The sequence below is a fragment of the Ambystoma mexicanum genome, chromosome 11, assembly GCF_040938575.1.
Source record: "Ambystoma mexicanum isolate Mex_15411 chromosome 11, UKY_AmexF1_1, whole genome shotgun sequence".
In the NCBI taxonomy this organism is placed as follows: Eukaryota; Metazoa; Chordata; class Amphibia; order Caudata; family Ambystomatidae; genus Ambystoma; species Ambystoma mexicanum.
Window position 1 is genome coordinate 799,144,007 of NC_090934.1, and position 17,835 is coordinate 799,161,841.

At 48.4% G+C, this 17,835-nt stretch overlaps 1 protein-coding gene across 1 annotated transcript in view; it reads right to left on the reverse strand.

The window, feature by feature from the left end:
- The window catches only part of PSMA1 (proteasome 20S subunit alpha 1), a 356,676-nt gene that overhangs the window by 107,029 nt on the left and 231,812 nt on the right, over positions 1 to 17,835 (reverse strand). Inside the window, exon 6 of the mRNA XM_069623735.1 lies at positions 16,640 to 16,710. Coding sequence (XP_069479836.1) covers positions 16,640 to 16,710 — 71 coding nt within the window. The remainder of the gene's footprint in view (positions 1 to 16,639; positions 16,711 to 17,835) is intronic.

Here is a 17,835-nt window from a genome sequence, read left to right on the forward strand (position 1 = left end):
GACGAGGATCATCCGGGAACCGAACCTCTGTAACCTCCGCTGCACTTGCGGGATGACGGGGACAGGAGGAAACGCGTACAGCAGTGGGAAGGACCACTCCACCACAAACGCGGCTCCCAAGGCTCCTCTTGGAGGAAATTCCCACAAGCAGAACCTTTTGCACTTCCGGTTGACACTGGAGGCGAAGAGATCCACTTGAGGGTTCCCCAAAGGGCGAAGATCTCCAGGAGAATCTCCTGAGCCAACTCCCACTCGTGAGAGATTGCGCTCTGCCTGCTCAGAGCGTCTGCCGTCACGTTTTCGTCTCCGGCCAGATGAACTGCTGAGATCGACATTTCCAGCTGGATGGCCCAGAACCAGAACTGCATCGCCTCCCTGCACAGAGGAAGTGACCCTGCACCCCCCCCTTTTTGTTGAGGTAGTGCATGGCCACTGTGTTGTCCGTCAGAATCAGGACATTCTTTCCTCGCACAGTCGGCAGAAAAGCCTTCAGGGCAAGCCTGACGGCCCTCAGCCCCAACAGATTGATGTGGAGTCTGGACTCTGTCGGAGACCAACGACCGCTGTCAACTCGTTGGCATGAGCTCCCCACCGCGTGAGGGAATGCGTCCGTCACGATCGTCACCTCCGGCCAGAGTAGCCAAAATGGAGCCCCACTCATCAGATTGCCTTCGACGGCCCACCACAGAAGGGCCTGGGCGACCGAAGGCAGCACCTGAACGGGGTCTGACATCCTGCCGGAGGACTGTGACCACTGCATCTCGAGAGCCCATTGCAGAGATCTCATCCGGAACCTGGCCTCTGGCACCAGAAGAATGCAGGATGCCATAAGGCCGAGCAACCTCAAGAACTTGAACGCTGGGAGACTCTGGGCATGTTGAAACTTGTGCACCATCTGCTAATGTGATGAGCCGTCACCTGGGGAGGAAAACACTGCCCCAGGGACGTGTCAAGCACTGCTCCGATGTACTGGAGCCGCTGAGTTGGCATCAAATGGGACTCCTTTAAGTTGAGGGAGAAGCCCAGCTTGTGAAGGGATTGGCAGGTGACGGACAGATGATCCAGTACTTGCTCGGAGATTACGCCCTGATCAACCAATCGTCCAGGTAGGGGTAGACGTGAATCCCCCCCTTTCCTGAGATACGCGGCCACCACCACCACGAGCTTGGTGAAGACCCTCGGGGCGGAGGTCAATCCGAACGGCAGGACCCGAAACTGAAAGTGCGAGTCGCCAACCTCCTGTACTTCTTGTGCTTGGGATGGATCAGCACATGAAAATAAGCGTCCTTGAGGTCTAGAGACACCAACCAGTCCTGAAGTTGAAGGGCCTGGAGGACTTGAGTAAGAGTAACCATCTTGAACTTGTCCTTCCTGAGGAGCTTGTCCAAACTGCGCAAGTCCATGATGGGTCTCAATCCACCGTCTTTCTTCGAAATCAAAAAGTAAGGCGAATACCATCCCTTGTTCCTCTCCGCTACAGGCACCAGTTCTATGGCGCCTTTCTCCAGCAGGGATTGTATTTCCTGCGCAAGGAGCGGATCCGGACTCTTCAAAGAGAGCTTACCTGGTGGATTGTCGTGAGGCCTCTGTCGGAAAGGAAGACATTAGCCGTGGGCTATGATCTCCAGAACCCACACATCTGAAGTAATGGCACGCCACTCTACAAGATGCTGCGCCAGCCTTCCCCCAACCGGCGAACCATGGGATATGGCCTCATGACTGAGCTGAAGCGGCTGCAGCAGTGCCTGAGGGCAAAGAGGCAACTGCCCGAGCGGCCTTGGCACCTTGAGTACCCCGTTTTCCACCTCTGGCACTCCTACGGTGGCCCTTTGACTTGCAGCTCCTCTCGATTTACTAAAGGATGAGTAATATCGAAAGGAACCTTCCCTCCATTACTGTCCCCTAGGACGAAAAGGCGGAGGTTGGCGAACTGCAGCTCTCAACGACTTCACTGCAGCTTTGGAGGTCTTCAACCTCTCAAGGCTCTCGTCAGCCTTGCTGCCAAAAAGATGTTCACCATCAAAGGGCATGTTGAGGAGCCGGGCCTGCACATCAGGAGCAAACCCCGACTTCCGCAACCACGCAAACCTGCGTATTACGGTGCTCGCCGCCATTGGCCGGCTGACGCAACCAACCATGTCCGGACCCGACTGAACGGATTCATACATAGCATCCTTGCCATCCTGCACGATAGCAAGAAAACCATCCAGTTCCTCCCCTTCAGGAATATGATCAGCCGCTAAGGAGATACAGTTCCAGAGTGTGCATGAAACGAGACAAGGCACAAACGGAGTTGGCAGCCTGAAGCACCATACCCCCATAAGAAAACACCTTCGCCCAGCCGTCAAAACGTTTGTCGTCCCTATCAGGAGGGATGGTAGGGTACGACGCCTACTTTGCGGGGGCCGTAGCCACCTGCACCACCAAACTCTCTGGAGTAGGGTGCGTGGTCAAGTAGCAGGGGTCACCACTGGCTGGGCGATATTTCTTCGGCAAGGACTTGCTCACTGCCGGGAGACTCTCCATTGAAGTCCAAGCCGCAGCCACCCTTCTCTGCAAGGCCATATGGAATGGCAGCACCGGGTCAGTTGGTGGACCTTGGTCGAGGATATCAGTCAGGTCATCCTGCAGAAAATCCCCAGGGGGGCAGACCACCCCAGGTAATCCGTGACCCTCGACATCAGGCACCGGTATGAGGACTCGGCATGTGTGCCAGGCTCAGGCCTACCAAACTCCACCTCCGGAGAGGTGTCTAGACCACTGGCGTCGTGCAACGACTGACGCAGGTCCTCAAGTTGGCCATGACCAGAAAGGAGGCCACCAGGAACCTCTGCAGGAAACTCACCTTCCTCAGACCCCTCATCCACCTCAGAAATATAATCCAGAGGCTGGAAGGAGGGTACAGAAAAAGGAACAAAGACATGTCTAGCCTTGCCCAGAACCTTTCTGGGGGGGTTCCACCGTGCCATGGGGTACCTCCGACAAAGCCGCCTCGAAAGGCGTCGACGGAATCGGCGTCGAGCGTGGCGCCGACAGCTTCGACACAGGCCTCGAGGGGGGAGCCCCGCGCATGTCTCTCGACAGCCTGGGCGCCGATGGCGTCGACTTCCTCGGAGGCGGAGCCTCGAGAGAGTCTGTTGACTACCTCGGTGCTGCAGGCGTCGATGTCTTCTTTGAAGACTTCACAGGTTCTCACGGTCTCGAGGGCGTCGAGGACCGGGACCTGGAACTGGCATGTCTAAAGCGACCATCCTTGTCCGACCGGGACCTCGAAGGCGCCCGGTGGTCGCAACGACAGCTCGAGCCCGAAGGCGTATGAGCAGCATCTCTAGAACGGTCCCAGCCGGCGTCTTTCGATGGCGCGGACGGACCAGAACGCTGCGATTGGAAAATCACCAACATCTCCTTTCGGAAGGAATCCCATTCCTCAGGAGTGGAATGCTTGTTGGGACAAGCAACCTGCCGACGGGCGGAGACCTCGGACGAGGACGGGGAAGGCGACCTGTGACGGCGCTTCCTGGAGTGCCTCGAAGTGTCAATGCACTGAGGGTGCTGTGTGACACATAAAGATGATGCCTACGGAGTTGTCTAAAATTCCATAACAAAAAGAAACACACACAGAAAACAAAAAGAATTAAAAAGTTCAAAGCCCCAAAGTTTAGCAAAAGAGCTGGAGGGCTCTAAGGTAGGAGGGAATTAGCACATTTATGAGAATTCTCCCCCAACAGCGACGACGGATTCTGAAAGACCGGTAACACCCAAGGTTTGTTGATGCGCAATTCCGACGGTACCTTTGGCATAAAGGTGGGGTGTGTACGCAGTATGTTACGCTCACCTGGTCTCTGCGGGGACGTTGGGGCACAGTTGCAGCCCTCCCTTGAAGTGGATTCCCCTCGTCAGGCTTCTTCCCCTGCTCGTGTGCTATGGACTGTGCTGGTTGTTGGCACTGCTCCTGCGAGGATATGAGAGTGTGAGAATGCTGCGATATGATTGCTGTCTCTCTCAAACCCTTCTTCCCAGTATGTGGTGAGCATGCACCGACCAATATAGTCTCAACTGTTTATTGATGATGGCGAGCTCCCCGTCCTGCTTCTCACTGCAGGGGCGCGTTTGATGGACCGAGTTCCTTCACTAGCCCATGTGCGTGGCAGCCCAAACCGGCTGTGGCTGAACCACTCTTAAGGTAAGTGTCTTTTCGGCTTTTAGATATTGTAGTATTGATTCTTGATTATTGTCCGTATCCTTTTGATAAGGTCTTTTCTCCGCTTTCTCCCAATAGGTGATATGCGGCCCAGCGGTAGTTGCGGTGCATGAAACAGGGCCCAATGAGAAGAGAATGGAGTTGGCAATGCTCCAACGGAAGGCGAGTGTTGATTTAAGATCTAGCGCGAGGATTGCAATCTTAAATGTAATGTCTTTTGCGAATTCTAACCGGTCTTCATCTTTCTCTTGCAGGTTCTGTTTTCTGATGGATTGCTCGTGGTGGAATGAGGTCGGTGTGAACGCTGCGTTCCGGAGGTCTCCAAGCGGATGAAGAATGCCTGGGTCTACGATCATGCTGGCCGTAAGATGTAAACAGGTAAGGATGCGCTCTGCCTGCGGTAGCTGGAAACAGGCAAGGATGCGCTCAGGCGGCAGTGAGCGTTACGCTGCAATAAGCAAATTAACGCAAATCGCTTCCCTGAGGGCAGGGCAGGCTTAAATAGCCTGGCTCCGGCCACGCCCCTTACTTCTGACTCATGGCCAAACCCTGCCGCTCCTGAAGGATGCTGCACGTGCAGCCCAGCTCCTTCTCAAGGCCACGCCCGAACTGGATGCACGTGAAGGCCCCTGCAGAGGAGACAAGCACCTTGCACAAAAAATAAAGTGTGCAGTGCACTTATTCAGGAGCCTGGCGCCAAAGGCCTAGGTCCAACTGGACCCTCTATGTTGTGGGGTCTGTGGTTCCTGGCCAGTGGCCATGACAGCACTCCCACTCAAGGCCCGTCTAACGGGCGTTCTTCCTCCTGGTCCTGGCTTGGTGGGGTTGTTGTGATGGAATTGTCTATTAGTCGTGAAGCATGGACGTACTCACTAGGTTCCCATGTGCGGTCTTGAGGTCCATAACCTTTCCAGCCTATAAGGTAATACAATTTAGATTGCACTATCTTGGAATCCAGAATAGCCTTGACCTCGTATTCCGGTTCTCCTATGATGTCGGGCTCAGGTGGTGCCTCAATCCGAGTACCTGGTCTCATTGTTTTCAGGAGAGAAACATGGAATACCAGATGGATCTGCATATTAGGTGGTAAATCTAATTTCATGGCAGCAGGGTTTATTACGGCCTTGATGGGATAAGGTCCCAGGTACCTGGGATGGAAGGCTTGTGGTCCTTTCAAGGGAATGTTTTTGGATGCCAACCAAACTTTGTCTCAGACCTGATAATGTGGGGCCTCTCTTCGGTGTCGATCTGCAAATATTTTCTGTGGTTCTTTGGCTCTGGTCAGATTTTTGGCTGCTTCTTTAAGGATTCGAGTGATGGTTTTATGCAAGGTTGTAACTGCTGGCATTTCCAATTTGTCAAGTGAATCAAAAGTGGACGTTCGAGGATGTCGACCATGCACTGTGTAGAACGGGGTCTGTCCGGTGCTAGTGTGGATGGAATTTTTGTAGGCAAATTCGGTCAACCAAAGGATGTTTTTCTAGGACTCCTCAGTTTGTTGCAACATACACCTCAGGTATTGCTCCAAGGTCTGGTTGGTCCGTTCGGTTTGGCCATCAGTTTGAGGATGACTAGTGGATAACCGGAGGTCAATTTTGGCTATTTTGCAGCACCTCCTCCAGAGTGCCGAGACAAATTGTGTTCCACGATCTGAGATTAGTACTGATGGAAATCCGTGTAACCTGACAATCTGTTGCAAAAACACGGTGACAAAGGCGGAAGCAGTGGGAAGTACTTTTAATGGAATAAAATGGCCCATTTTGGAGAATAAATCCACAGTAAATAGGATGGTGTTAAATCCATTGCAGGAGGGAAGATCGGTGATAAAGTCTATTGACAACGTATGCCACAGTGCTGGAGGTACAGTCAAGGGACGCAGCAACCCGGCTGGGCTTAACTTCTGAGATTTGTGCTGTGCGCAGACACCACAGGTCGCAATGTCTTTTCTCCAGGTTGGCCACCAATAGCCCTTTTGTATTTTAGCTTGAGTCTTGGCAATCCCTGGATGTCCTTCCACTAGTGAATCATGATAGTTTGCTATTATCTGGTCTTGTAATTTCTTGTCCTGAATGTACAGTCTCCCTTGAAAATAAGGTAGATTATCAATGGTGTATTGGTCTCCTCTGGCTAGCCACTCCTGTTGTGTTGCTTGGTTCATCCGAGACTGGGGATCGGTTTTCAAGCCATCCAAACAGGTGGTTGCAACGATTTGGTTCTGGATTCGTTCTTCAGGAATGATGGCCACAGGCTCAGACGTGGTGAAAGCTTCTTTGTCCTCGCTCATGCGTGACAGAGCGTCTGCCTTCCCATTGCGTACTCCGGGTCTGTAAGTGATGATAAAATCGTATTCCGCAAAGAAGAGAGCCCACCGAAGCTGGCGTGAGGATTAGGCGTTGGCAGTTTTCAAGTATTGTAGATTGCGGTGATCCGTGATGACTGTGACCGTGTGTCTTGCCGCCAGAAGGTAGTGTCTCCGTGTTTTAAAGACACCCTTAAATCGCTAGCAGTTCTTTGTCAGTGATCACATAATTCAACTCTGGTGCAGAAAACTTACAGGACCAAAATGCTATGGGATGTAATTGTCCTGTGTTGGGGTCCTTTCGTGATAATACCGCTCCCATGGCTATGCTGGAGGCATCCGTTTCGATCATGTATGGAAGATCTGGTCAGGGGTGTTGAAGAACTGGTGCTGTGGTGAAAGCAAGTTTCAACTCCTGGAAGGTGTTCTCCGCTTCAGGGGACCAGAAGAATTTGTTTTTTCTCAGCAGGGAAGTAATTGGGTGAACTATCTGCGAAAGCTTTGGAATAGACACTGGCTCTCAAGCAGCATCATGAAAAACCCCGGAAGCAGAGACCTGACAGCCCTGGAGCGAACCCTCACAGCGATACCCCCTAAAGGTAAAATATCAACCCTCTACAAGATCCTCGACAGAACTGACCCAACCTGCAAAGAACCATACATGCTCAGATGGGGAAAAAGACATAGGGAGGCCCATTGAACCGGAGGAATGGGACCACATCTGGATCAGAGCACACAAGTTCCAAATGAGTAAATAACAAGGAGGGGCATTCAAAGTATGCTATAGGTGGTATCGAACTCCGGAGACGCTCAATAAATGTAACCCCGCGATTCCCCCGCGGTGTTGGAGGGTGCCCGGACAAAGGTACACTGTACCACCTACTACAGACATGCCTCAAGGCTACTGAATTCTGGAAAGCAGTGTTAGACCAAGTCAACACGATCACAGGCCTTACAATCCCATGGGATCCTGGTATCGTCCTCCTGGGAGCAAGCGGCGAAGGCCAATTCCCTCTATTGGGCCACAGAGCAGAACTATGCTCCCACCTACTGACGGCAGCTAAAATCTCAATAGCCAGGCTCTGGAAGAATCCACAGGATCCAGTAGTACATATGTGGTGGATAAAGTGTTGGGACATAATAGCAGCCGAGAAAATAACAGCCCTCCGGTTTCGGAACAGACATTTTACCAAATCTTGGCCCCATTCCTGGACTACAAACAGAAATACCCAGGCATGGCCCGACAGCCTCCCTCCCTCCGATGGACAGACAAATATGATTAAAGAGAAGGCCGGAAGTACAGGACACAAGCCACAGACAAGGGAAGCCAGCGGTAAAGACAACGGCCCGGAACTACCTCCTCCCTCCCCCCCAGACTCTCACGCTAGCTGGAGCACATACAAACTAACCAAGATTCGGTACCATGCAGGTACATCCCACTCCCGAAGTACTCCTGCAGTCCAAACAGCGTTCGCTGGTTCTGACTCCTGATATACAGCCCATCTTCTCCCCTCCCTCCTTCTCCCCCCCGTCGTCGTCGTCCCCACTGAGACTTTACAGTCGTGTCGTTTTTGTTCATGCTTATTGTCTTTTATAATAACAAGCAACTGAGCGCTGTTTTCGACGCATGGAAGATAATGCTGTAATGCCCGTTTGCTTGTAGATAACCAATAAAAAGAAATTTGAAAATAAAAAAAGAATTGGCGAATCCGAGCACACCTTGTACCCCTTTTGTGGATGTTGGTGATGGCCATTGAAGGATAGCATCCACCTTGCACGTGTTCACGTGTACTTGTGGTGTGACCATGAAGCCCAAGAATTCAACTTCTGTTACATGGAAGAAACATTTTTGTAATTTGGCAAACAGCCGATGCTGTTGAAGTTTTGCTGAAACTGCTCTTACATAGCCAACGTGGTCCTCCTTGGAAGAAGAGTAAAGAAGAATGTCATCTATGTAGACAAGTGCGCAAACGTTCAATAATTCATGAAGCACACCGTTCATAAAGAACTGAAACGCCGCTGGGGCATTACATCATCCAAAAGGCATGACCTGGCACTCGAAAAGTCCATATTTGGTTCGGAATGCCGTCTTTCACTCGTCCCCCTTTTTAACTCTTACAAAGCCATAGGCTCCTCGTAGGTCCAGTTTTGTGTACATTTGAGCATTCTTTACCTGATCTAGAAGCTCCGGGATAAGTGGCAGGGGGTATCTTTTTTACCGTGATTTGATTAAGCGCTCTATAGTCAATACAAGTTCTTAAGTCGCCTTCTTTTTTAGGTACAAAGAAGAGAGCCGAAGAGGCATGGGACTTAGACGGGCAGATAAACCTGTTGGCTAGATACTAATCCAGGTAAGATTATAGATGCTGGTTTTCCTGCTCCGTTAGAGCGTAAATTCAACTGCAGGGAATTTGGGATCCGGACACCAGATTGATTTGGCAATCGTAAGGCCTGTGTGGAGGCAGGGTGTTTGCTTGCTCCTTCTGGAAAACATCCTGGTAATCCAGATATTCAAGGGGTAGGGAACCAGAGAGTCCCACAATAGTTTTCGTCTTGGGTTTCAGGTTACCCATATTTTTGTTGTAGCAGATGTTAGCACACTCTTGAGGGAAGGTCAGAACTCGTTTTCGCCAGTCGATCCTACGGTTGTGGGTTTCCAGCCAAGGCATTCCAAATATCTGGAACTGAGGAGCACTGGTGAGATCGAAGGAGATGTCTTCTTGATGACCATCCTGATATCAGCATGCCTTTCTCATTATGCTGCATCACTGGGCCGGATGACAACCGAGAACCATCCACTGCTGTGACATTTTCCGATTTCAGCTTTTGTTGCAGAGGAAGGCCCATTCGTGCAGCCAGATCTTGATAAATATAATTTCCCACTGCTCCGCTGTCAATGTATGCCTCCAAGGCATGTAGCCTTGATGGTTGATGGTGGTTGACCAAAAGTACCGGGATGACCAGATGCGAGGTCTGTACAGATTCCTTCTTTTCGCTTGACAAGTGGACCCCTGCGCGCTTGTCGGGCGTTGGAGTTTTCCGGATTTTGTTCCTTTTCATTGTTGCCATTGTCTGTTGCGGCAAATAATTTCTTGGGTGGTTTTACCGGACATCCTCGGATGAAATGTCCAGCTCTCTCCAGTATAAATAGGGCTGTTTTCTTTTCTCTCTTTCTGCCTTGCTGATAGGACTCCGTAATCCACCGATCTGCATTGGTTCAGTTTGATCGTGGGATTTGGTTTGGTTGTCCCGGGGTCGCATATAGACCGACCTTCCTTCAGTTCTTGTGCAATCCATTTTTCAATTCTACAATCTAAGGTCAAGCTGCATAGTCAGGTTGATGTATTCCGCACAACCATCAGGGGGGATTGACCACTTGGGCTAGAACATCCTTAAGTTCCCCACGTAACCCTTGATAAAAGAGTGTGGTCCTCTTTTGTTCTGGCCAATTTGTCTGTGCTACGAGACAATTAAAATTTGAGATGTAGGTCAGCAGGTCTTGGTATGTTACAATAGGGTGCTGGAGGGGTTACTTAGTATCCCCTTTGTCTAGTTTCTCATGTAACATTTTTATGTTACCCTTTCCTCAATGAATGGCTGGTGGCAGTGGTTTACTTTTAACTACCGTGGTGTGCATTTACCGTGGGCAGAGATCGCAGCTGCAGTTAAGCACCCAAGGGTGCTATTTTTGTCAAAATGGCCCCAGTATTCTTTTTTTGCCATTTCTTTGTGGAAAGGTCCTTCTTTAGATTTACTCTGCGCGCCAAACCACGTTTGGTCCTTTTGATCATTTTGTCTTTGGCTGGATTCACGAGTGAAGCCCGCCTCTAGCTCCAGGGTGTCTGGGGTAGGCAGGAGGTGAGGGAGGTGCCCGAAACTCCCTGTGCTTAGTTTCCTAGAAGACCCAAATGCACTCTATAGTGATTTGCCGGGCTGACTGTCCGACAAGGACAGCCACCCTGCTGGGTGATTGACAGCTAGGCTGGAATGAATGGGAGGAAACTGGATAAAAGGCGATGCTTTTGGCTTGGAATGCAGAGTCGACCACTGGACGAAGGAACCGAAGAACTTGAAGAGGACGCCTGCTGCAACTCCTGGACCATTGGTTTGCCCGGTAAAGCCCTGCAAGGACGACTTCTCCCCTTGAGTTGGTGGGACCAATCAACTCCAAAGTAAGCCACCTGGCCATCCATCTCGGAGCTGGTTGAATTTCCACAGAGTTGCTGCTGGAAACCGTATAGCCAGGGAGAGGAACACTAGATTGTGTGCGTTGCTTTTAAAGTTGGCCAAGAGCTCCAGGAAGATCCTCCGGACTCCCAGGAAGCAGGACTGACCGAGCCTGAGCCCCCTCAGAGTGCGGGACCCCAGAACCAAGAAAAGTCCATCTCGACAGCCAGGAACCGCAGTGTTGCTATTTGTGGTAGATGCGAGGAGAAGAAACACTGAACAGCCAATGAAAGTGAAGTTTGCAAGTTTTGACCGTCCCAGTGCAGGAGTCCACCAACGTCCTCCCTCTTGTCCCCACAACTGAGGCCCAGGAACAGTGAGCTCTGCAGAGCTGCACAGGAACGGAAGTCATCAGCTGCATCTTTTCCTCTTTACCAAGGTACTGAAGTCTAAGAGAACTTACCTCTTGCTGTAGAAGTGCTTGAAACTTCTACAACTCACAAGTTTAATCAGCTTGTCGCCCTACATTTATTTTCATCAAAGACTCCTAAGAACTTGTGCAAGGACTTTTCCATTACTTACCAGAAGTGCTTTATCCTCTCCGAGACACTTGTCCATTGACATTGGCTTAGCCTATTGAATTGAATGATTCTTCTAGTGAATTCTAAAAATATATACACTGCTTTGGAACATTTGTGTTTTAATAACCCTTGCCTTTTATCAACTTTTAAAGTGTATTCTGAATGCCAACAGTAAGGTATTAATGTCCACAGCACCCTTGTTACTGAAGTCACCTGTGGGTGTAGGTTGTGTCTGTGGGCCATCCCAAAAGGGCCTTTTCTGATTCAGAAACACAGAGTGTACAGAATTGAAGTATATTTGTGTGTTACTATTCTATTGCTCCCTTCTGAAGGCTTTATAACCGACTGATCAATAAATTATTAATTGTTTATGCAAGAAACCTTGAGTATAAGAGTTTATTTGAATACCTGTAACTGTGAATCTTTGTGCAACTCCACTACAACTCACATTTCCCCTCTTGAGATAAGCCTAGCTGCTCAACACGCTACCAAAACTGTGTAGTACAAGCTTATTACAAAGGTTTGGTTGCTTATACCTGTAGTCATAGTTGTTTGTAGTGTTCCCAGAGGGTACTGCATTCAAACTTTGCCTAACGCACCTTCTGAAGAAGGCTTACTCAAACTGACTGTTAAATTAATAATGGTTTAAATCAAGAAACCTTGTGTGTAAGAGTTTATTTGAATACTTGTCACTGTGAATCTCTGTAACCCCCCCTACAGCTCACACTGACCCCCTCTTGAGATGAGCCTGGCTGCTCAGCTACGCTACCAACCTATGTAGTTCAGACTTTTACCAAAAGTTGGGTCCTATTGCCAGGAGGATAAGGTTGTTGTAGTGCACCCAAAGGTTACTACCCCAAATCTTTACCTAACAGGAACATTTAGCTAATGGCCTCCCAGTGGATGATCCTGAGGTCTCTGTATTAAGGGGAGGCAGTAACCTTGGGCAAGTGATATCTCGCCATTCTTTCAGATGCTGTGACAGTCTGCCTCCCATCGGGGTGTCTCGAGTCAAGCCCTCAGAGAGGTTTTGAGTTGGCTGAAGCAGCAGCTGAAGTTAATGAGGCTGCAGTTTGGAAGGCTTTGCACCGCTCCCTCGTCGACCACGAGGGAATCTTCTTTGTCCTCTTTGACCAGCCTGTCCTCTCGCTCTTCAAACTTAAAAATAGAAACGACCTACCCTGCCAAGAAGATCAGCTGGGGTGAAAAAGCTGTGGCTGCCTGATTGCAGCATCTAGGGACTTGGCTGCCACTTTTGAGGTCTGCAGCTTCAAGCCTTTCATCAGTCTTTTTACCAAATAAATCAGAGCTGTCAGAGCATGTTGAGTGATAGATTTCTAGATAGAAATTTGACTTCGCATATGCCACACTCGTATGGAATTCTGAACTTTAGCTTGCGTCGCATTTACACAGAAATGTGATTGTTATCATGCAACACTTTTAGAATTCTGAACTTTAGCTTACATCGCACCTACTTAGCATATGCCACACTCGTTTGGAATTCTGAACTTTAGCTTGCATCGCATAGCATATGCCAAACTCGTATAGAATTCTGAACTTTAGCTTGCGTCGCACCTAGATAGAAATGTGACTTAGCATATGCCACACTCGTTTGGAATTCTGAACTTTAGCTTGCATCGCATAGCATATGCCAAACTCGTATAGAATTCTGAACTTTAGCTTGCGTCGCATCAAGATAGAAATGTGACTTAGCATATGCCAAACTCGTATGGAATTCTGAACTTTAGCTTGCATTGCATCTAGTTAGAAATGTGAATGGTAGCATGCACTACACCTAGATGGAATCCCATATTTGCAAGGACAGCAATACCAACTAACCAATCTACTAACAATTTAATCTCTCTGCTTACACCTCTGAAACTCTAACCAAACACAACCACATGCCTAAAACGCGGCAATCCGCACATACTTCACAACACTGCAACAACAAAACAAATCACACATAGACTTGCACAACAGCACACGATGGCTACCGACCGTAAAACACCCCAAGCCCAGCCAACTGACCCAACTGGCTGGGGCTGCCAACAACACATCACTGCTCTCTTGCACTTTTCCAGCTTATTCCCACTAACCCATCCCACTCCCACCCCCCCTTTTTCAGAGCCGCCAGAGCGCCAGGGGACCATCCGGTGGTGACAGTGCGCGGTACAAATATCCTTTAACATTAACAGAACAGTGCTTGCCGCCATGGCTCTGCCAATACGGTCAGCAGAATCCGGACCCGATTGAAGAGACTCACACATGGCCTCTTTGCCAGCTCTTATCAGGTTCATGAAGCCGTCTCTTTCATACCCTATGGGGATGTGATCAGCCACCACAGCTACACAGTCCCACAGAGTTAATGTGAATTTTGCCAGTGCACATGTAGTGTTGGCAGACTTTAATGACATGCTTCCAGCCGAAAACTTTCTTTGCCCAGGTATCAATACGTTTATCATCCCCATCTGGAGTGATAGTTGGGTGTGCAGCTTGCTTAGAGGCGGACGTAGCTGCTTGGACCACTAAACTCTCCGTTGTCAGATGTTTGATAGGTAGTTTAGGTTGCTACTGGATGGTCTGTATTTTCTGGTGAGGTTTCGATTAACTGCAGGATTAGATTACGGAACCTCCCAGTTTGCCATTACTCTTTTTTGGAGTGCCACATGGCTCGGTAGTATCAGGTCATTTTGTGGACCTTTGTCCAATATGTATGTGAGATCATCCTGCTCAAATGGAGGAGCAGATCTACTCCATCCTAAAAAGAAAAAAATTAAAAGAAATCTATAACCCTAGTCATCAGCCTTCTGTATGACGCATCAACATGATCAGCCGGGTCTGGCTTCCCAAAGTCTAGTTCTGGAAAAGGACACCACCACTAGCCGTTTGTAGGGTATCATGCAGCTCTCTTACTCATGTTTGCTCTAAGATGAAACTTTCTGGGACATTAGGAGTATCCCTATGTATATAAGACTATTGTTGGCGTCAACTGTAGACGTCCGTGGCGTCTATTGTATAAACAACTTACTCTTCGACTTGTGCTTTGAGGGAGGAGAGAGGTTTTAGGCTTAAGACCCGGCCTTGAAGGCACGCAGGGTTTTGCTTTGGCCTTCTGCTGGTCATCAACTCGAGCATGGCCACTTTGTGTGTTTCGAAGAGGACGGGGCCTCTTTCTCGAGGATTTTAACCATTTGTTTTCTGAAATATTCCTACTCATCGTTAGTAGATTATTTAGTCAGGAAGACTTCTTTCCTGAGAAGTATCTGAAGAAGAAGAGGGTGATCTACGATGCCTTCTCTTTGACTTTTTGAAGATGAAGAGGCGTGTCTGCTCCTGGAGTGAGATGTCTTTTTTGATATGTATTTATGAGGAGATCGAAACTCATGGGACCAACAAAATTTCGATTGAGCAGAAGGGGATTTTGGGGCAGTCCTACCCACTGACAATTTCACTTTACGCTCTTAAGGACTTACCGGTCATCGAATGATGGGATCGATATTCAGAGGTTTCATGCACTTGCACGTTCTGAATACTCACAAGGCGTAGTGGGTTCGTCCATCCCTCCCTCCCCCACTGCATTTCATTTTTTTAAATATATATTTGAATTGCTTCTCATCCCTTGTCTCCTCCCTGTTGCCCTGTAGGAGCTTTGAAACAGTATTTACGTCCTGTAAAAGCGCCTAACAAGCGAACAATAAAATAAATAAATGCTCGACGCCCAGGACCAAATGCACATTTTATGCAGGTCTGCGAGTGACTTTTTGGCGCCGCATCTTAGGCATTTTTTAAAACCAGTCTTCGGAGTAACAGGTGGCCAAGACGAGGCCATATCGAAACGTTTTCCGATGAAAACTGAAGCGGGCCATAATTCTCTAAGCTATTGCATTCGCAGAAAAACAGAACTCAAGCCAACGGGCGCTGTGCGTGGTATATATACACTCGACAATGACGTCAGCAGAGATGGAAGCTCTCAAGTGACATCAGGTCGACTGTTGATGCACAGCGCCCTTCCGCCAATAATCAGCTGAAGCTGGAAACAAAGCCATCATAAGATGAGGAATACGTGGCAGCACACAATACATTCAAACAGGGTATTGGACCCATGTCCGTTCTCATTAGAGGGGCTCCCACACTCCTCGGTAAGTTGTAGCACAGGTTTAAGATCCTTCAAGTTCCAGGGATGCACTCGGAAATGTGACGGGTGCAGCAAGGTAGCCCAGGAGTGGGCTGGTCAGTCGACTGCGTAGTCCAGGGACACCTGCGAAGGCTTAGCAGGCACAGATCACTGAGCAGGTGTCGAGACTGCTTGTTCCCAGAGGTCCAGGGATCAGAGCACTTGAGGGCATTCTTGCGATCAGGACAAAGAAACAGGGCTTCACCGGGACGTGGCTGGGTGAGATGCTGGTCATCTGCAATGGTTGTCCTCTCGACATCAGCAGGTTTCCCTTCTTCGTAGGGTTCTTGGCTAAAAAAAATGATCTGTCGAATGGCTGCAGAAGTCATCCTTTTATCCAAGATTTGGATAAGAAGAATGCTCAGGTCCACCAAATGGTACAGATCTGCACCATTCAAACTGGCAGTGGCTATCCAATCATGGATAGCTACTGGTCACCGATTCTGCCCAGCAAACAACAGCATGTGACCTGAATGTTTACTGGGCCCAGACAGTCCCAGCCCCCACATCCTACCCCTCACACAGACCACCACTTTGCCCGGGAACAGAGACCTTTTGCCCAGGATATGGCATTCCATATACGGTTATTCCAGATCCGAGAGGGCAGGAAGAAGGCGCAAGGCGAAAATCAGGCGGCACGGCAATTTGACAATACATGGTACTTTTTATGGCATTATGCAGTAAAATGCAAAAAGGAATGAGTACACAGTTGAGAAAAAAAAAACAGAAATATCTGCTGCCATAAGCCCATCCAGGACACATTGCATTTGTAACAAGGTTACAAAAGAAAGTTAGGATACTAGGTACCCTAACCTCACTTCACTGTATGGTGATGTGTGCAGCTTTAAAATTACAAGAAATCTACCAAGGAAGACAGTTCCTGAGTACGGATTGTTTAATGGGCTGATCCCCATGGCAATGAGCATAAAGCCATGGAAGCCCTGCAATAAAAATAAGGTAAACAGTCAAATGAAAGCAAAAAAAGAAAGGGTGTCCCATAAAGGTCTATGAGAGGAAAGCAGCAAAACGAAAATCTTTCCCAACACCTCAAACTAAAGAAATCCCCATTGACATATTATGGTAGAGTGTGTTGGAAATTAATTTGATATTTGCACTTAGAATTTAACAGCAGTAATGATTGTATCGTAGCTCAATAATTTACCATATTTCAAGATTCTAATAAGCATATCTACAGCTCATTACTCATGAATACTTACATCAAAACCCGCAATCAAGAGCCCCACACCATAGGGCCTCCTGCCATAGCGCTGCGTTGGTATTTGCGTTTCTAAACAAGATGTGTTAAGGAAGAAAGACTGTCAATGCATTCAATATGTAGAATAATTGATAGTACAACAAGCCTTGACATGGTCACAAGCGGTTGTGTACAGCACAGAGATCAAAACTTTTGAGCAAACACCAGAGGTATGACTGCATTCATTAAATATCAATGGAGAGGATAGGCAAGATTATTAATTTATTTAACAGTCAGTTTGAATACACCTTCTTCAGAAGGGAGCAATTTAAAAGCAACACACAAATACCTTCAAAATACACACTCTTAGTTTCAGCAAACACCCATTTGGGATGACACACAGACACTTCCTAAACCCTCAGGTGACTGAAATAACTAGGACACTGTCGACATTAATATACCACTGTTACACTTAGAGCAATACTGAGATGGTGTAAAAAAAAAAAGTTATTAGAATAAAAACAAGAGATCAGACAAATATTCTGAAGAGGGTAAGTACTTTTTGAAAACCCCAATGCAAAGTAAGTTAACCCCTTCCTGGAAAGAAGACCAAACACAAAGTCAGAGGGAAGAAGAGTCATTCAGGGAGCCACGCCAATGTCAATTGCGCAAGAGTCTAGGTGAACTGAAGAACTAAGAGGTAGGTAAAAAAAAGTCTTGCAGAATGTTTTAGAAGTCTTTGTAGAAAAGAAGAAAGCAAAGTAGGGCCACAAGCTGTTTAGGCTTGTGAGGTAAAGAAGCTGTTAGCAACTCTACAAAAGCAACCAAGACAGGTCTAAATTGAGATCAAGTAAGGCTACACAGGAGGTAAGTCCTCTTAGACTGTACAGTACCTTTTGTTAGAAGAAAAGGGCTCTGGCTGGCTTCTGTTCATGTGCAGCTCTGCAGACCCTGTGTTCCTGAGCCTCAGTCGTGGGGAAAAGAGTTAGTACGTCTGGAGGACTCCTGCACTGCAATGGGATAATCTGCGTCAGAAAAGGGTCAACTTCGATTCAGTGGCATTTCACGGTTTCAGCTCCTCGCGTCTCAGCAAATAGCACCACTGCGGTTATTGGCTGTCTAGTTAGACGTTCCTTGCGTCTGGGGTCCAGCACTCTGTTGAGGTGGCTCAGGCTCGGTCAGTCCTGCTTCCTGGGAGTCCAGAGTACCTTCCTGGTG